This window comes from Stomoxys calcitrans, chromosome 3, assembly GCF_963082655.1.
Source record: "Stomoxys calcitrans chromosome 3, idStoCalc2.1, whole genome shotgun sequence".
Classification (NCBI taxonomy): Eukaryota; Metazoa; Arthropoda; class Insecta; order Diptera; family Muscidae; genus Stomoxys; species Stomoxys calcitrans.
In genome coordinates, this window is record NC_081554.1 from 171,372,767 (window position 1) to 171,391,571 (window position 18,805).

At 39.6% G+C, this 18,805-nt stretch overlaps 2 protein-coding genes across 2 annotated transcripts; both read left to right on the forward strand.

Annotated features, from left to right (window-relative positions):
* Positions 1–856, forward strand: LOC131996213 (ficolin-1-like). The gene is made up of 3 exons (XM_059365685.1): positions 1–13; positions 130–562; positions 645–856. Exons 1-3 carry the CDS (start codon positions 1–3, stop codon positions 757–759), a joined length of 561 nt encoding a protein of 186 aa, XP_059221668.1. The 3' UTR covers positions 760–856.
* Positions 857–7,090: 6,234 nt separating this feature from the next.
* Positions 7,091–11,431, forward strand: LOC106089918 (angiopoietin-related protein 1). Its single transcript, XM_013255905.2, has 5 exons — positions 7,091–7,225; positions 7,296–7,411; positions 10,457–10,570; positions 10,628–11,035; positions 11,105–11,431. The coding sequence occupies exons 1-5, from the start codon at positions 7,148–7,150 to the stop codon at positions 11,226–11,228; spliced, it is 840 nt and encodes a 279-aa protein (XP_013111359.2). The 5' UTR covers positions 7,091–7,147; the 3' UTR covers positions 11,229–11,431.
* The last annotated feature ends 7,374 nt before the right edge of the window (positions 11,432–18,805 follow it).

An 18,805-nucleotide genomic window follows, 5' to 3' on the forward strand; every position in this document is an offset into this window, starting at 1 on the left:
ATGGCAGCAACAGGTTTGTATACAGGGATCAGGGAATTTGTAGAGTGGAGAGTAAAATCTTTTGGAGACTTTAATACAAACTTTCTGGCATCGGCTCAGCTTTCCAAATCATGCTCTCTGCTCTCTAAGAAAAAATATTTTTTTTTTGCAGCCATCCCTGGACACCGATTTTGCGCCGTCAAGATGGCAGTGTGAACTGCTATCGCAATTGGACTGACTACAAAAATGGATTTGGCGATGTTAAAGGGGAATTCTTTATAGGTCTGGAGAAGCTACATAATATAACAGCCAATGGTCCTCCCCAGGAGTTACTGTTGATTTTGCAAGACTTTGCCTTAGATACTTACTACGCAAAATATGATAATTTTAAAATTGCTTCGGAATCGGAAAAGTATGCCATAACGGAGTTGGGAAATTACACCGGTAATGCCGGAGACAATTTAGGGGTACACAAAGGATCGAAATTTTCTACAGCAGATAATGATAATTCTGGCTATGACATAAATTGTGCTTATGTCTTCGATGGAGCATGGTGGTTTTTGTCAACATACTGTTACAGTTCGTAAGTTTGTGAAGGTGTGGAATATTATATGGTCGTGTTCAAAATCTTTAACGTCCGATTTGTATTCGGTTGTATTTTTCAGGCACTTAAATGGCCCATATGGCACAGAATCTACTGTTCGTGGCATTATTTGGACAAACTTGGGCCATGAGAATTCTTTATCCTATGCAGAATTGTTAATACGTCCAAAGTTGTGAATATTAGTTAATATTCAATTTCTGATTTCTTTACCAGTTAAAACTCAACGAAGATGTAAAATTAATCATCATTCTAAATCTTATATATAAAAATCAATTTGTGTTTGTTTGTTTGTATGCTTGTGTGTTCCTTATAGACTTAGAAACGGCTGAACCGATTTTCTTGAAATTTTCAAAGATGATGCATAATGACCCCGTGGTGAAAATAGGGTTCTACATTTTTTGATATCTGAAGGGGGGGCGGACCCTCCCCCTTACCCTAATTTTCAGAAACGCCAGATCTCGGAGATGGGTGGTGCGATTTAAGCGAAATTTTGTGTGCTCTCATATAGTACCCTAAAAATATCGGATGGGGTACCTAGGGGGGCTGCCCCACCCTAAAACCTACCAAACATATATTTAGACCAATCACGACAATATGGGACTCAAATGAAAGGTATTTAGGATTAGAAAACGTACCAAGTTCTAGGGGGACCACCCCAAGCCCTAAAAGACCCCTAAATCGGACATATTTACCGACCATGGCAATATGGGACTCAAATAAAAGGTATTTGCGAGTAGAATACGAATCTGATATCCAAATGTGGGACCACGTTTCTGGGGGTCCACCCCTTTCCCAAAACACCTCCCAAACAGGACATATCTATTGACCATCGCAATATGGGGCTCAAATAAAGGTATTTGGGAGTAGAATACGAATTTAATATCCAAATGTAGGACCATGTTTTTAGGGCATCACCCCTTTCCCAAAACACCCCAAAGGAAAAACATTTTTCGACCATGCCAATATGTGGCTCAAATGAAAGGTATTTGAGATTAGAAAAATAATTTGAAAACCCTTTTTTGGGGCCATGTGTTTCGGGGACGCCTCATCCTGTAAACTCCTCTTAAGCCAATGGCAATATGGCGTTTAAATAAATGGTATTTGAGAGAAGAGCACGATACTGACATTTTTTCGAGGCCACCTCTCCCCCGAAAACACCATTAATGAGAATAGCGGACTGAAATGAAGTATTTTAAGAATGGAGTACACCTTACATCCAAACTTAAATTCTTAGACCAATAAAGATCATATGGAATTCAGATAAAGGCACTTATATTGTTAAACTGTTAGTCAATTTTGCATGGTATTTCACTAAAAGTTCTTTAAATGTCGAAAATAAATATTCCAAGGAAACTTTTGTTCCATATAAAGTAAAAGAAGGCGCAGCGGAGCGGGCCCGGGTCAGCGAGTCTTATATACACTCCACCATTTGCTAAGTTCTTGTGTCTTTATAGGCAAGCAAAGAATAATGAATAAGAATTGCTTTGCTATTGAAGCTACGTATATCATGGTTTGGTTGGTTGAGACCATAGTAGAGGTCATTGTGCAAAATTTGAAGAAAAAAATCGGGAGATCAGTTTATATGGGAGCTTTAGCAGATTATGAACCAATTCAGACTATATTTGGCGCGTAGATTGAAGGTCATAGGAGAAGTCGTTTTGCTTCAAAATTTCAACCGATTCAGTTAAGAACTGCGAACTATAGGGTATCAAGAAGTGCATTCGGGAGATCGGTTTATATGGAAGCTATTTCAGGTTTTGAACCGATTCAAGCCCTACTTGGTACGTATGTTGGAGGTCGTACAGGAAGTCATTGTGAAAAGTTTCAGCAAAATCAGCCAAAAACTTGCGCCCTCCAGCTAGAGGTTCTAGAATTATAATCGGGAGAGCGGTTTATATGGGAGCTATAGCAGTTTATGGACCGCTTTGGACCATATTTGGTACATCTGTCGAATGTCATAAAAAAATGACACAGTACAAAATTTCAACCAAATGGAATAAGAATTGCGTCCTCCAGAGGCTCATCGTATGTGTCAAGTTCTTTGCCCGGAATCTTTTTGTAGGTGTTGGAGTAGTCGTTGTGCTAAATTTCAGCCATATTAAAAAGAACTGTGCCCTCTAGGAGATCAAGAAGTAAAATCGAAAGATCGGTTTATATGGGACCTATATCAGGTTAAAAGCCGATTTGTACTATACTCGCTACTGTTGATGGAAGTCAAATCAAAACATCACGTGCAAAATTTCAACCAAATTGTATTAGAATTGAGCCCTCTAGAGCCTTAAGAAGTCAAGGTCCAAGATCGGTTTATATGGCAGCTATATTAAAACCTACACCGATGTGGCCTGTTTACAATCCCAACTGACCTGGATTAAAAGGAAGTATTTGTAGAACATTTCAAGTGCTTAGCTTTACACCTTCGAAAGTTAGCGAGCTTTCTAAAAACAGATTGACGGACGGACATCGATAAATCGACTTAGAATATCAAGACTTGTTGGGTCTAAGATAAATATTTCCATATGCTACGTACCCCATTCCTAGAGTAGAGGCTATTAAATTAATCAGCCGTGATTTTTCCCTCCTAATGCTGGCCACATTTGTGAGGTATTATGACATGTAAAAGCTACTCCCCAATGGGGTGTAGCACTGCGGCACGCTATTCGCACTCAGCTATAACAAATAAAAGCTTGCTATGTTAATCCAGACCGAATCTGGGGAACCCACCACAATGGATTCTGCTAAAAATTTATACAAAATAAATTTAGTTGAAGGGCATAGTTTTATCCTACATACAAAGCTTGTGTCAAACCAACAAAAATTAGAGCTTCTAGGAACCGAACAGAGATAATCGAGAGACCGGTTCATATGGGATCTATACCAGGTTATAGACCGATTTGAACCGTACAGATGTTGAAAGTCATAACAGAACACTTTCTGCAAAATTTTGAGCCAAATCGGACAACAATTACGGCTTGCTGGGGGTCAAGAAGTCAAATCGGGAGATTGGCTTATATGGGAACTATACCAGGTTATAGACCGATTTAGACCGTACTAGGCACAGATGTTGAAAGTCATAACAGAATACTATATGCAAATTTTTAGCCAAATCGGACAAAAATTGGGGTCAAGAAGTCAAATCGGGAGATTGGTTTATATAGGAGTTATATCTAAATCTGAACCTATATAGCCCATTTGTAATCCCCAAGGACCTACAACAACAACAGCTAGCTTTACGCGTTCGACCGCTATCGAGATTTCTACAGACGGACGAACGGACAAGGCTAGTTCGACTCAGAATGTTGAGACGATCAAGAATATGTATGTACTTTACTAGCTGATCCGGGCCCGCTCCGCTGCGCCTTCTTTTACTTTATATGGAACAAAAGTTTCCTTGGAATAATTATTTTCGACAATTAAAGATCTTTTAGTGAAATACCATGCTATCTTGACTAACAGTTTAACAATATAAGTGCCTTTATCTGAATCCAATATGATGACCTTATTGGTCTACGAATTTAAGTTTGGATGTAAGGTGTACTCCATTCTTAAAATACTTCATTTCAGCCCGATAATCTCATGATGTCTGATTTAGTGGTGTTTTCGGGAGAGAGTAGAGTAGAGTCCCCCAGATACTTGGCCCTGAAAAAATATCAGCATCGTGCTCTTCTCTCAAATACCATTTATTTAAACCCCATATTACCATTGCCTTAAAAGGAGTGTACAGGATGAGGCGTCCCCCAAACACATGGCCCCAAAATAGGTTATCAAATTCGTTTTCTAATCTCAAATACCTTTCATTTGAGCCACATATTGGCATGGTCGAAAAATTTGTTCCCTTTGGGGGTGTTTTAGGAAATGGGTGATGCCCTAAATACATGGTCCTACATTTGGATATCAAATTCGTATTCTACTCCGAAATACCTTTATTTAAGCCCCATATTGCGATGGTCACTAAAAATTTGCTGTTTGTGGGGTATTTTTGGGAAAGGGGTAGACCCCCAGAAAATTGGTCCCGAGAATGGGGATCTATTCTTGCTCTACCTCCAATACCTTTCATTTAAGCTCCACATTGTCATGGTCGGTATATATACCCGATTTAGGAGTGTTTTGAGGAGTTTGGTGGTCCCCCAAATTCTAAGCCCTGAAAATATATCAGCAACGTGCTACCATATTGCCATTGCCCTCAAAATTGGATATCAAATTCGTTTTCTAATTTCATTTAAACTCCTTATTGCAAAAGTCAGCAAATATGTCCGGTTTGGGGTATTGACCCTAAAAACTATGAATATTTAGTTCCATTCATTTTAAGACCCAACTTGTCTTGGTGAGCAAATACGTCCTATTTGGGGGTTGTTATGGTGGTGGGACGTCCGCTAGACAGTTGGCTCCTAATGTTGATATCATATACGTGGTCTACGCCCACATACCTTTAATTTGCGCCCCATATTTCCATAGTCGGCAAACATGACCGGCTGGGGGGGGGGGGGGGGGAGTATTTTGGGGGATGGGCGGCCACTCAGTAAGTTGGCCTTGAAAATATATATCGGATTCGTGTTCCACTTTAAAAACCCTCTTATTTGAGCCTCATATTGCAATAGTCAGAAAATACTTACTACAATATTTGGTAGGTGTTGTGTGGGTGGCGTGGCCCCATAGACACTTTTTCCGAATATTGATATCAAATTCGTGCTTTACTCCCAAAGACCTTTTATTTGAGCCCCATATTGCTATGGTCGTAAAATTTTCCCCTTTAGGGGATGTTTTTGGTGAGAGGCGGCCCCCCCAAACACTTGGTCCCATATTTGGATATCAGATTCGTATTCTTCATTCAAATACCTTTTATTTAAGCCCCATATTCCCATGGTCAGTAAAAAAAGTCCTGTTTGGGGGGTGTTTTGGGAAAGGGGTGGACCCCCAGAAACGTGGTTCCACATTTGGATATCAGATTCGTATTTTACTCGCAAATACCTTTAATTTGAGTCCCGTTTTGCCATGGTCGGTAAATATGTCCGATTTAGGGGTGTTTTGGGGCTTGGGGTGCTCTCCCTAGCACTTGGTCCGACAATTCGAAATACCTTTCATTTGAAACCCATGTTGTCCTGATTGGTCTAAATGTATGTTTGGTGGGTTTTAGGGTGGGGCAGCCCCCCTAGGTACCCCATCCGAAATTTGGATATTTGGGGATGGTGTTGTGTGGGTGGGGTGGCCCCATAGACATTTTTCCCGAATATTGTTATCAAATTCGTTCTTTACTCCCAAAGACCTTTTTTTTGAGCCCCTTATTGCTATGGTCGTAAAATTTTTCCCTTAAGGTGATGTTTTTGGTGAGAGGCGGCCCCTCCAAACACTTGGTCCCATATTTGGATATCAGATTTGTATTCAGCATTCAAATACCTTTTATTTAAGCCACATATTCCCATGGTCAGTAAAAAAAGTCCTGTTTGGGGGGAGTTTTGGGAAAGGGATGGACCCCCAGAAACGTGGTCCCACATTTGGATATCAGATTCGTATTTTACTCGCAAATACCTTTCATTTGAATCCCATATTGTCATGATCCGTAAATATGTCCGATTTAGGGGTGTTTTGGGGCTTGGGGTGGTCCCCCTAACACTTTGTCCGACAATTGGATATCAGATACGTTTTCTTATCCAAAATACCTTTCATTTGAGTCCCATATTGTCATGATTGGTCTAAATATATGTTTGGTAGGTTTTAGGGTGGGGCAGCCCCCCTAGGTACCCCATCCGAAATTTGGATACCAAATTTTTATTTTACTATATGAGGGCACACATAATTTCGCTTCAATCGCACCACCCATCTCCGAGATCTGGCGTTTCTGAAAATAAGGGTAAGGGGGAGGGTCCGCCCCTCTTCAAATATCAAAAATTTTAGTAACCTATTTTCACCACGGGGTCATTAAGCACCATCTGTGAAAGTTTTAAGAAAATCGGTTCAGCCGTTTCTGAGACTATAAGGAACACACAAACAAACAAACACAAATTGATTTTTATATATAAGAAGGTGGGGCCCTAGATCAATATTTCGATGTATTACAAACGGAATGACTAGATTAGTATATACCCATCCAATGGTGGTGGGTATAAAAATATGTCATTTGAGAATGGATAGAGAAAACTCTTTGAAATGGTAAGAGCTGGTGTGGTATCAAGATCATGTGCAATATTTCAAATACCAAGTAGGTCCGGGTGACTCTTGGAGGGTCCATAAAAGTTGGTCACCTTGGCATTTCGAAAAATTGTTTTCGACTTAAAACTTTAAAACGATCAGGAATTCATTCATCGATATTTCGAGGTGTTACAAAAGGAACGACTAGATTTGTATACCTCCCTATGCTGGTGGGTATAAAAATTCTGATCTGAATGGGTCACACATAAACACAACGATGAATACGGGGGTTTTTTCGATTTTGGAAAATTCTTCTCATTTCTTATCAGCCGTAACACTTATTTTTTTTATATAGTGCCTCATCTCAATGTTCATATGAAAAAAAAAAGCTTTTAGTCTAATTTCTGAGATTGCTTGAGAAACACGTGTGTCTAGCGGAAAATGCGCTTTTTGTGGTTATTTGCCATTTGGCATGTTACAAAGGCAACAGACAACAATATTCTGATGAAGGATTATTTGGCAAGTGTCTTTATTAACCATTTATGGAATTATAACAATAATTATGAAATGTTTTTGGATTTTTATTTAGGATCCCAACGATGTTGTGGACCATTCTATTCTGTGGAAGCATCTGTTTATAAAACTAAATACCGTATTGAGCAAAACTGAGGCATTGGGGCAAGAAATTGCCGATATCATTAAAAGGTACATTGTATACTATCCACCATAGGATGGAGGTATACTAATTTCATCATTCCGTTTGTAACACCTCGAAATATTCCTCTAAGACCCCATAAAGTATGTATATTCTTGACCGCCATGACATTTTAAGTCGATCTAGCCATGTCCGTCCGTCCTTCCATCCCTCCGTCCGTCAGTCTGTCTGTTGAATGCACGCTAACTTTCGAAGAAGTAAAGCTAGGCGAACGTCGAGGCGCATTGCGACACCTCTTTGGGGAGAAGTTTTTACAAATGTTGCCAGCGCCCTCTAGAGGTTGCAATTCTTATTCGATTTGGCTAAAATTTTGCACCAGGTGTTTTATTTTGATTTATAATAACTGTGCCAAGTACGGTCTAAATCGGTTCATAACCTGATATAGCAGCCATCGGTCTTGGATCTTAATTCTTCATCCTCTAGAGGGCGCCATTCTTATATGATTTGGTTGAAATTTTGCACAAGGAGTTTATTTTCACAATGACTTTTCATTCTAATATACGTGCCAAGTATGGGATGAATTCGTCTATAACCTGATATAGCTCTCATATAAACCGATCTACCGTTTGCACTTCTCTAATCCGTCCATAACCAGATAGAGCTCCAACATATTTGCAAGAAATTTTGCCCATAAACATTTCGCTATGGAACAGGGGCAAACTTCTCACATATCAATGAATGCAGTCCGATTTAAGTTTAAGGTCAATGATAAGGGGCCCCTTTTATTGCCGAGTCCGAGCGGTGTGCCGCAGTGTGACACCTCTTTGGAGAGAGGTTTTACATGGCATAGTAACTCACAAACGTTGCCAGCATTAGGAGGGGAAAACCAAAGCTGCACATTTTTTTCTGATGGTCTCGCCAGGATTGGAACCCAGGCGTTCAGCGTCTAGGAGGACATTCAAACCTCTGCGCTACGGTGGCCTCCTTCTCCAATATATCTTGCCATTATATATTGTTTGCCCATAAAGGGAAATATTGTCTTCTGAGAAAATTTCTGGGTCATTCATGGGTGACTACCATTAATGACCTATGATGGATGATGACTGAAGAGGGATTTGAACCCGTCTGCTACGCAGACGATGTAATAATACTTCTAAGGGGTTAGGATCCGGACGAACTATGCAGCAGGGGCGGAAGGGGGTCTCAATGTTAACCCAGAGAAGACTGAAATATCACTGTTCACGAGGAAGACGAAGGTGGGCCAATTTGACGCACCACGTTTCCTCAATAAGACGATTTCGATATCCGACAAGGTCGAATACTTAGGTGTGCTCTTGGACAGGAAACTGAATTGGAAGTGTCACATTCAGGAGCGTACTGAGAAGGCTCACAGATGTTGGGTACTATGTAGACGGGCCGTAGGCTCGAAATGGGGCCTGAATCCGAGGATAGTTCACTGACTCTACAGAAGCATGATTAGACCAATACTTACTTACGCCTCTGTAGTTTGGTGGACTGCTATGGAGAAAAAGTGCAACATAAGGACCATATAAAAGGTCCAGAGAACATATTGTCTTGGTATAGGCGGAGCGATGAGGACCACGCCCACTAGGGCACTGTAGACTATTCTAGATATCCGACCCATTGACATTTGTATTAAGTGTGAGGTAGCCACTGCGGCTATGAGACTTAAGGCAATGGAAGAATGGATTGAGGGTGAGAGCAGATCATACCATCGCGGCATAATCGAGTCGACGATAGGAAACCTGAAAGGAAGGGAAGTGGTTTCCGATGGGATACCTGAGATGAACCTTGAGGTCGAGTGCGAGGCACTGCTGCCATCGTCACAATCTTGGATTGACGGAAGCCTAGTATTGCCATCTCGAAATCATGTTACATGGATGGATCAAAGCTAGAGGACAGAGTGGGCCTGGGGGTTTACATTGAGAACCCAGGGACTGAGATCTGTTTTAGATTGCCTGACCATAATACGATCCTGCAGGCGGAGATCCGTGCGATCACAGAATCCATGAAGTGGTGTGGTGCTAACGCGAGGACGTTAAAAGGTGGTCAGTATAGCTATTGGTATCATAACGGGACACATAGGACTATGAGCTCATTTATGTAAAATTGGTGCGGCAAATGATAGCATGTGCAGGGCGTGCGGGGAAGATGATGAGACGTTGGAGCATTTCCTTTGTCATTGCCCGGCTTTCGCGTCTAACAGATACCGGCACTTAGGTGGAGACATTTTTGTCTTTAGGAAAAATTTCTGGGAAATTTTGTCTTTAGAGAAAATTTTTGGCAAATTTTGTCTTAGAGAAAATTTCTAGCAAATTTTGTCTTTAGAGAAAATTTCTGGGAAATTTGGTCTTTAGAGACAATTTCTGGGAAATTTTGTTTTTAGGGAAAATTTCTGGGAAATTTTGCCTTTATAGGAAATTTCTAGGAATTTTGTCTTTAGAGAATATTTCTGGGAAATTTTGTCTTTAGAGGAAATTTCTGGGAAATTTTGTCTTAAGAGGAAATTTCTGGGAAATTTTGTCTTTAGAGAAAATTTCTGGGAAATTTTGTCTTTAGAGAAAATTTCTGGGAAATTTTGCCTTTAGAGAAAATTTCTGGGAAATTTTGTCGTTAGAGAAAATTTCTGGGAAATTTTGTCTTGAGAGAAAATTTTTGCGAAATTTTGTCTTTAAATAAAGCTGGTCGGAAATTTTGTCTTTAGAGAAAATTTCTGGGAAATTTTGTCTTTAGAGAAAATTTCTGTGAAATTTGGTCTTTAGAGAAAATTTCTGGGAAATTTTGTCCTTAGAGAAACTTTTTGGGAAATTTTGTCTTCAGAGAAAATTTCTGGAAAATTTTGTCTTTAGAGAAACTTTCTGGGAAATTTTTTCTCTAGACAAAATTTATCAGAAATTTGGTCTTAAGAAAATATTTTCCTAAAATGTTTTTCAAAGACTAAATTTTATAGAATTTTTCAAAATTCGAACAAAATTTCCAAGAACTTTTTTTAAAAATTTTTACTTACAATTGTTGTAAACCCCATTTTTTACGCTTTTTATTAATTTTTAAATTCCTATATTTTGTGCATCTAGGCAAAATGACATAGAGACTCGCCTTTCAGAACTTTCGTTGAATCTTGATAAGAATTTCAAGAATAATGAAAAGGAAAATCTGAATGCAGTTCAAAACCAAGAGGCTATATTAAGGTGAGTTGATGGCCTTAAACTTATCCATAATATTACCCAACCTCTCCCCCTTCTTAGTCAGTGGACAACAATAATGCGTCGCCAAGATGGCACTGTTCAATTTAACCGCAAATGGGAGGAGTACAAAAATGGATTTGGCAATCCAGATGGTGATTTTTTCATTGGCCTCGATATGCTGCATGCTTTGACTAATGTCAGTCGATCACAAGAGCTTTTGGTAGTTTTGACAGATTTCGATGGTGAAACTCGTTATGCTCGCTATAGTGCCTTTCGCATAGGTAATGAGGATGAACGATATGCCATAAACGAATTGGGGACATATAGCGGTGATGCCGGTGATGGCATGGGTTGGCATAGAGGCAAAAAGTTCTCCACTTTGGATAGAGACAATAACAGTGGCAATAAGCGTGATTGTCCGGATACTTTTAAGGGAGGTTGGTGGTTCCATGATCCTTGTTACAGCGGGTAAGTTTGGACTTTTTTCGCTTTGGTTTTGGTAGGGTGTTAAATTTCTGTTTTCTTGTTTCTTTACAGCCATTTGCATGGTCCCTATCGACAAAAATCGGAAGCCAAAACATGGGGTGTTAGTTGGCATCCTTGGAGAGGTTGGAATTATTCCGTGAAATATGCTGCTATGATGATAAGGCCTATAATGTGATAATTTAAGAAAGGAGAAATCTATTTTCTAGGAATTTTCAAGGAAACTTTGTATTTAGAGGATATTTTATGGTATTCTGGTCTACTGTATAAAATTCATGGAAATTTGATGAACATATTGCCTGTAAAGAAAATTTTATAGAATATTAAAGGAGTATTGTGGACTGTGTGTATTGCCATGTCCAAGATATTTAACGAACAAAATTTGATTTCTTGAAATTTTCGCCTGGGCTGGTCCTATATTTTATTATTTGCGAAGGGTATTCTAGGTAAATTTTTCATTTTTATACCCACCACCATAGCATGGGGGAATATTAATCTAGTCATTCTTAGAACCCATATATTCTTTATCGCCTTGACGTTCTGAGTCGATCTAGCCATGTCCGCCCGTCTGTCAAAATCACGATAGCGGTCAAACGAGTAAAGCTAGCCGCTTGAAATTTTGCAAAAATGCCAATTTTGCCCATGAACTTTCCATTAAGGAACAGGGGCAAACTTCTAACATATCAATGAGTTCAGTCCGATTCAAGTTTCAGCTCAATGATAAGGGGCCTCCCTTTTATAGCCGAGTCCGAGCGGCGTGCCGCAGTGTGACACCTCTTTGGAGAGAAGTTTTACATGGCATAGTAACTCACAAATGTTGCCAGCATTAGGAGGGGAAAACACCGCTGAAAATTTTTTCTGATGGTCTCGACAGGATTCGAACCCAGGCGTTCAGCGTCATAGGCGGACATGCTAACCTCTGCGCTACGGCGGCCTTGAAATTTTGTACAAATACTTAATATTGATGTAAGTCGTTGGGGATTGCAAATAGGCCATATCGGTTCAGATTTAGATATAGCTCCCATGTAAACCAATCTCCCGATTTGACTCCTTGAGGCCCTGGCAGCCGCAATTTTTGTCCGATTTGGTTGAAACTTTGCATACAGTGTTCTGTAATAACTTTTAATAACTATGTTAAGTATTGTCTGAATCGATCTATAACTTGATATAGCTCCCATACAAACCGATCTACCGATTTGACTTCTTGAGCCCTTACAAGCCGCAATTTGTTGCATTAAGTGTTCTGTTATGACTTCCAATAACTGTGTCGAGTACGGTTCAAATCGGTGAATAACCTTATATAGCACCCATGTAAACCGATCTCGCGATTTGACTCCTTGAGGCCCTGGCAGCCGCAATTTTTGTCCGATTTGGTTGAAATTTTGTCCAAATCGGTCTTAATCCTCATATAGCGCCCATATAAACCGATCTCCCGATTTAACTTCTTGAGTCCTTATAAGCCGCAATTTTTTCCGATTTGGCTGAAATTTTGCGGATAGTCTTATGTTATGACTTCCTACAACTGTGCCAAGTACTGCCCAAATCAGTCTATAACCTGATGTAGCTCCCATATAAACCGGTCTCTCGATCATCCTTGTTCGGTTCCTAGATGTTTGGTATGTAGAGTAAAATTATGCCCTTGAACTAAATTTAGTTTGTATAAGTTCTTAGCAGAATCCATGGTGGTGGGTTCTCAAGATTCGGCCCGGCCGAACATAAACGCTTTTATTTGTTATATTTGCCATACCCGTCCGTACATCTCTCCGTTTGTCCGTCTGTCAGAATCACAATAGCGTTCGAAAAAATAAAGATTTTAAATTGAAATTTTGCACAAAAACTCTTTATTGATGTAGGTCGTTGCGAAAAACTACATCGGTTCAAATTTGGATATATCTTCCATATAAATTGGTCCTTCGATTTGACTTTTTGAGCCCCTAGAAGCCGCAATCATTATTTGACTTGACTAAAAATTTCCACGTAGTGTTTTATTACCACTTCCAACATCTTTGCCAAATATGGTTCAAATCGGTCTTAAACCTCATATAGCTCCCATATAAACCGATCTGCCGATTTGATATACTGAGCCACTGGAAACCGCAATTAGAGTTGGATTTGGCTGAAATTTTGCAACTAGTGATTTATTATGACTTCCAACATCCATGTCCAAATTGGTCTAAAACCATATAAGACAATCTCCCAAATAGCCTATTACGGACCGCAGAAGCTTTAATTCTTCCTTTTTATACCCACCACCGGAAAGAAGGGGTATATTCATTTTGTCATTCCGTTTGTCACAGCGTAAAAATCTACGACGATCTAGCCATGTCCGTCTGTCTGTTGAAATCACGCTACAGTCCTTAAAAATAAAGATATTTAGTGGAAACTTTGCACAGATTCTTTTTTGGTCCATAAGCAATTCGAAGATGGGTTATATCGGACTATATCTTGATATAGCCCCCATATAGACCGACCCGCCGATTTAGAGTCTTTGGCTCATAAAAGCCACATTTATTATCCGATGAAATTTGGGACAGTGAGTTGTGTTAGGCCCTTCGACATCATTCGTCAATTTGGCGCAGATCGGTCCTGATTTGGATATAGCTGCCATATAGACCGATCCGCCGATTTAGGATCTTAGGCCCATAAAAGCCACATTTATTATTGGATTTTGCCAAAATTGAGGACAGTGAGTTGTGTCAGGCCCTTCGATATCCTTCCTTAATTTGGCCCAGATTGGTCCAGATTTGGATATAGCTGCCATATAGACCGATCTCTCGATTTAAGGTCTTGCGCCCATTTGGGACAGTGAGATGTCCTACGCCCTTCGACATCCTTCTTCAATATGGCCCAGATCAGTCTAGGTTTGGATATAGCTGTCATATAGACCGATCCGCCGATTTAGGGTCTTAGGCCCATAAAAACCACATTTATTATCCGATTTTGCTGAAATTCGGGACAGTGAGTTGTGTCAGGTCCTTCGACATTCTACTGCAATATGGCACAGATCGCTTTAGATTTGGATATAGCTGCCATATAGACCGATCTCTCGATTTAAGGTTTTTGGGCCCATAAAAGGCACATTTATTGTCCGATGTCGCCGAAATTTGGTACAGTGAGTTGTATAAGGCCATTCGACATTATTCTTTAATTTGGCCTAGATCGGTTCAGATTTGGATATAGCTGCCATATAGATCGATCACTCGATTTAAGGTCTTAGGATATTTTGTGATTTTGTGTAAACATTTATCCATGGTGATGGGTTCCCAAGAATCGGCCCGGCCAAACTTAGCACACTTTTACTTTTTTAAAAATTAAATTACCCCTTGGCCACGAACTTGAAGTTTCACTAAAAATAAAAAGATTTAATAGCACATGCCAAACCAGAAAATTCTTATCTGGAATTTGCAAACAAATTTATCTGTTTTTTTGAGTTAATTATCAAAAATTTGGGCAAGAAGATATTAAAAACTTTTTTGTACCAACCAAATTGTGTCAAAACTGTCTTTTTTTATCTCACAAAATGTTATTTCCTAAACGTTAAATAATTGTACATGTAATAATAAAAACAAATAAAAATTTGACCGGTCGGGCTGAATCTTGGGTTCCGCTAAAAATTTAATATTACTAACTCGGTTTGTATTTGAACTATAGTCGAAACCGGGAAAAAGTCTTGCTTTAGTGAACCTCATGGAATAAACCATTCATCTTGGTGTTATTCAAGGTAATTGAGTTCTCTTAAAAAGTCTGAAATTTGACTGACTTTTCTGGTGCAAACTGATGAAGGTGAAAAGAAACAAGTCCTAGGCACGCTGTGAAAATTTTGGCCAGATGAGGCGCCAGATAGTCTGCGTCTTTCTGAAGTAACGCCGGAAATATTCCATCAGGTCCGGGTGACTTGTATTCCATGAGCCGTGTGTAATACACATCCCAATAACCTTCCGATTTTTTACGACGTGCTGTGTTAAAAAGTCTGCGGACCTCTTTCCCAATATTGGGAATCTCCCCGGTTATCCAGGGTTTTTATTGGGTCTATTTCTTTTCCCGAAAAGGACAACTATCTTCGAAGGACCCCACCAGTGCAGTCGTAATCCTGTTGACATTTTCGTTCATGTCTTCTATGCTTGGACAATCTAAATTATCTTGTCCAAGTCTACTTCCGAGTAGCTTTCCGAATTTTGTCCAATTGTTATACCCTCCACCATAGGATGGGGGGTATACTAATTTCGTCATTCTGTTTGTAACTACTCGAAATATTCGTCTGCGACCCCATAAAGTATATATATTCTTGATCGTTGTGACATTTTATGTCGATCTAGCCATGTCCGTCCGTCCGTCCGTCTGTCTGTCGATAGCCCGCTAACTTTCGAAGGAGTAAAGCTAGCCGCTTGAAATTTTGCACGAATACTTTTTATTAGTGTAGGTCGGTTGGGATTATAAATGGGCCAAATCGGTCCATGTTTTGATATAGCTGCCATATAAACCGATATTGGGTCTTGACTTCTTGAGCCTCTAGAGGGCGAAAATTTTTATCCGACTTGACTGCATAGAAATTCTTTTCTTTTATCCTTTGTTTGCCTAAAAAGAGATACCGGGAAAACAATTCGACAAATGCCATCCATGATGGAGGGTATATAAAATTCGGCCCGGCCGAACTTAGCATGCTTTTACTTGTTGATTTTAAATATGGGAACTTTTTCGACCACTTAACAGTCAACAGCTAAACGTATCCGAGTTAAACACCTTTAGCCGCAATATGAGATATCTTGCAATACTACTCATCGCCCATGGGTTGTGTAGTGAAGTTTACTCAACTTTAAGTAGCAACGAATCCCTTTCGGTGAGAGCAACTATGGCATCAGACATAGCCAAAAAGTTTCAAGAATTTTTATTCTGTTTTGTAGAATTCAAATACAAAAATTTCAGATGATGATATCCTTTTGTGGACAAGGGTTTTCACGAAATTGAGTTCAATAAAGAATGACACGGAATATGTATTTAAATCGCAATATTTTTGAGTTGAATCAGAGGTAAGTCAAATTCTTACATTTTGCCAAGTTCTTAGTAAATGGAGATAAAATGTTCTCTTACAGATTTAATGAATTAAACAAGAGGTAAGTATGGATTATTCAAGAATATGGGCCACATTTGGGATAGTGAGTTGTGTTAGGCTCTTCGACATCCTCCTTCAATTTGGCTCAGATCGGTTCAGATTTGGATATAGCTGCCATATGGACCGATCTCTCGATTAAAGGTTTTGGGCCCATAAAAGCCACATTTATTGTCCGATTTTGCTGAAATTTGGAAAAGTGAGTTGTGTTAGGCCCTTTGACATATTTCTGCAATATAGCTCAGATCGGTCTAGATTTGGATATAGCTGCCATATACGCCGATCTCAAGACTTAAGGTTTTGGGCTTATAAAAGGCGCATTTATTGTCCCATTTCACTGAAATTTAGGACAGTGCGTTGCGTAAGGCCCCCCGACATGTTTCTGCAATATAACACAGATCGGTTCAGATTTGAATATAGCTGCCATATAGTCCGATCTCTCGATTTAAGGTCTTGAGCCCATAAAAGGCGCATTTATTGCCCGATTTCGTCGAAAGTTGCGACAGTGAGTTGCGTTAGGCCCTTCGACATTCTTCTTCAATTTGGATCAGATCGGTCCAGTTTTGGAAATAGCTGCCATATAGACCGATCTCTCGATTTAAAGTCTTGGGCCCATAAAAGGCGCATTTATTGTCCCATTTCACTGAAATTCAAGACAGTGAGTTGGGTAAGGCCCCCGACATGTTTCTGCAATAAAACACAGATCGGTTCAAATTTGAATATAGCTGCCATATAGACCGATCTCTCGATTTAAGGTCTGTAGCCCATAAAAGGCGCATTTATTGTCCGATTTCACCGAAATTTGGGACAATGAATTGTATTAGGCTCTTCAGTATTCTTTTTCAATTTGGTTTAGATCGTTCCAGATTTGGATATAGCTGCCATATAGACCGATCTCTCGATTTAAAGTCTTGGGCCCATAAAAGGCGCATTTATTGTCCGATTTCACTTAAATTTGGGACAGTGAGTTGTGTTAGGCCCTTCAGTATTTTTCTTCAACTTGGCTTAGATCAGTCCTGGTTTGGATATAGCCGCCATATTAACCGATCTCTCGATATAGGGTTTTGGGCCCATAAAAGGCACGGTTATTATCCGATTTCGTAGAAATTTGGCACAGTGAGTTGTGTTATCCTCATCAACATTCGTCTTTAATTTCGCTCAGATCGGTCCAGGTTTGAAAATAGCTGCCATATACACCGATCTCCCGATTTAAAGTTTTTGGCTTATAAAAGGCGCATTTATTGTCCGATATCACCGAAATTTACTACAGTGAGTTGTGCCAGGCCCTTCGACATTCTTCTTCAATTTGGCTCAGATCGGTCCAGATTTGGATATAGCTGCCATATAGACCGATCCTCCGATTTAGGGTCTTAGGCCCATAAAAGCCACATTTATTATTCGATTTTGCCAAAATTGGGGTCAGTGTGTTGTGATAGGCCCTTCGACATTTTTCTGAAACTTGGCCCAAATCGGTTTAGATTTGGATATAGCTGCCATATAGAGCGATCTCTCGATTTAAGGTTTTGGCCCATAAAAGGCGCATTTATTGTCCGATTTTACTAAAATTCGGGACAATGAGTTGTGTTAGGCTCATCAGTATTCTTCTTCAATTTGGTTTAGATCGGTCCAGATTTGGATACAGCTGCCATATAAACCGATCTCTCGATTTAAGGTGTTTGGCCCATAAAAGGCGCATTTATTTTCCGATTTCGCCGAGATTTGGGACGGTAAGTTGTGTTAGGTTCTTCGACAACTTTTTGCAATTTGGCCCATATTGGTTCAGATTTGGATATAGCTGCCATATAGACCGATCTCTCGATTTAAGGTTTTGGACCCATAAAAGTCGTATTTATTGTCCGATTTCACCGAAATTTGGCACGGTAACTTGTGTTAGGCTCTTCGTCAGCTCTCGTCAATTTGGCCCAGATCGGTACAGATTTTGATATAGCTGCCATATAGACCGATCTCTCGATTTCGCTGAAATTTGACGCAGTGACTTATTTTAAGCTTTTCGACATCCGTGTCGTATGTGGTTCAGATTGGTCTATATTTGAATATGACTACCAAAAAAAAAGACCAATATTTTGTTCTACAAAATTGAACAATGGCTTGTATTTAATAGACCACTCAATATCTGTGTCGAATTTGGTCCAAATCGGACCACATTTCGATAAAGCAGCTATGGCGGCATAAATTATGCATTTTTCACCGGATTATGAGGAAAGGTGGTTTACTTATATACCCGAGGTGGTGGGTATCCAAAGTTCAGCCCGGCCGAACTTAACGCCTTTTTACTTGTTATAATAATGTTTGCCAAAAAAATTATCATCTATAAGCTTCGTTGAATTCACCTTAATTATTTTCCGCCCCATAAGTCTTCTGAGGAATACTTCAAGTATCACACGAGAAGCTGTCAACCTGGTAGATATCTCGTTTGGTATTGAACGGTTCTTGTGCTTCTTATCCGCTGCTCATAGTTAATCTTTCGCTTTCAAACAAAAAATTTTCTGCTCCCAAATTTTATTTCCCATGGAAATTTCTCCAAAAGTTTCATTTGTACACTGCAAAAACTAAAAAGTTATTTTCTTCCCCATCAAGACAAGCAAATCTGGAGATTAGCCTATCTAAACTCAGAGAGAGCCATGATG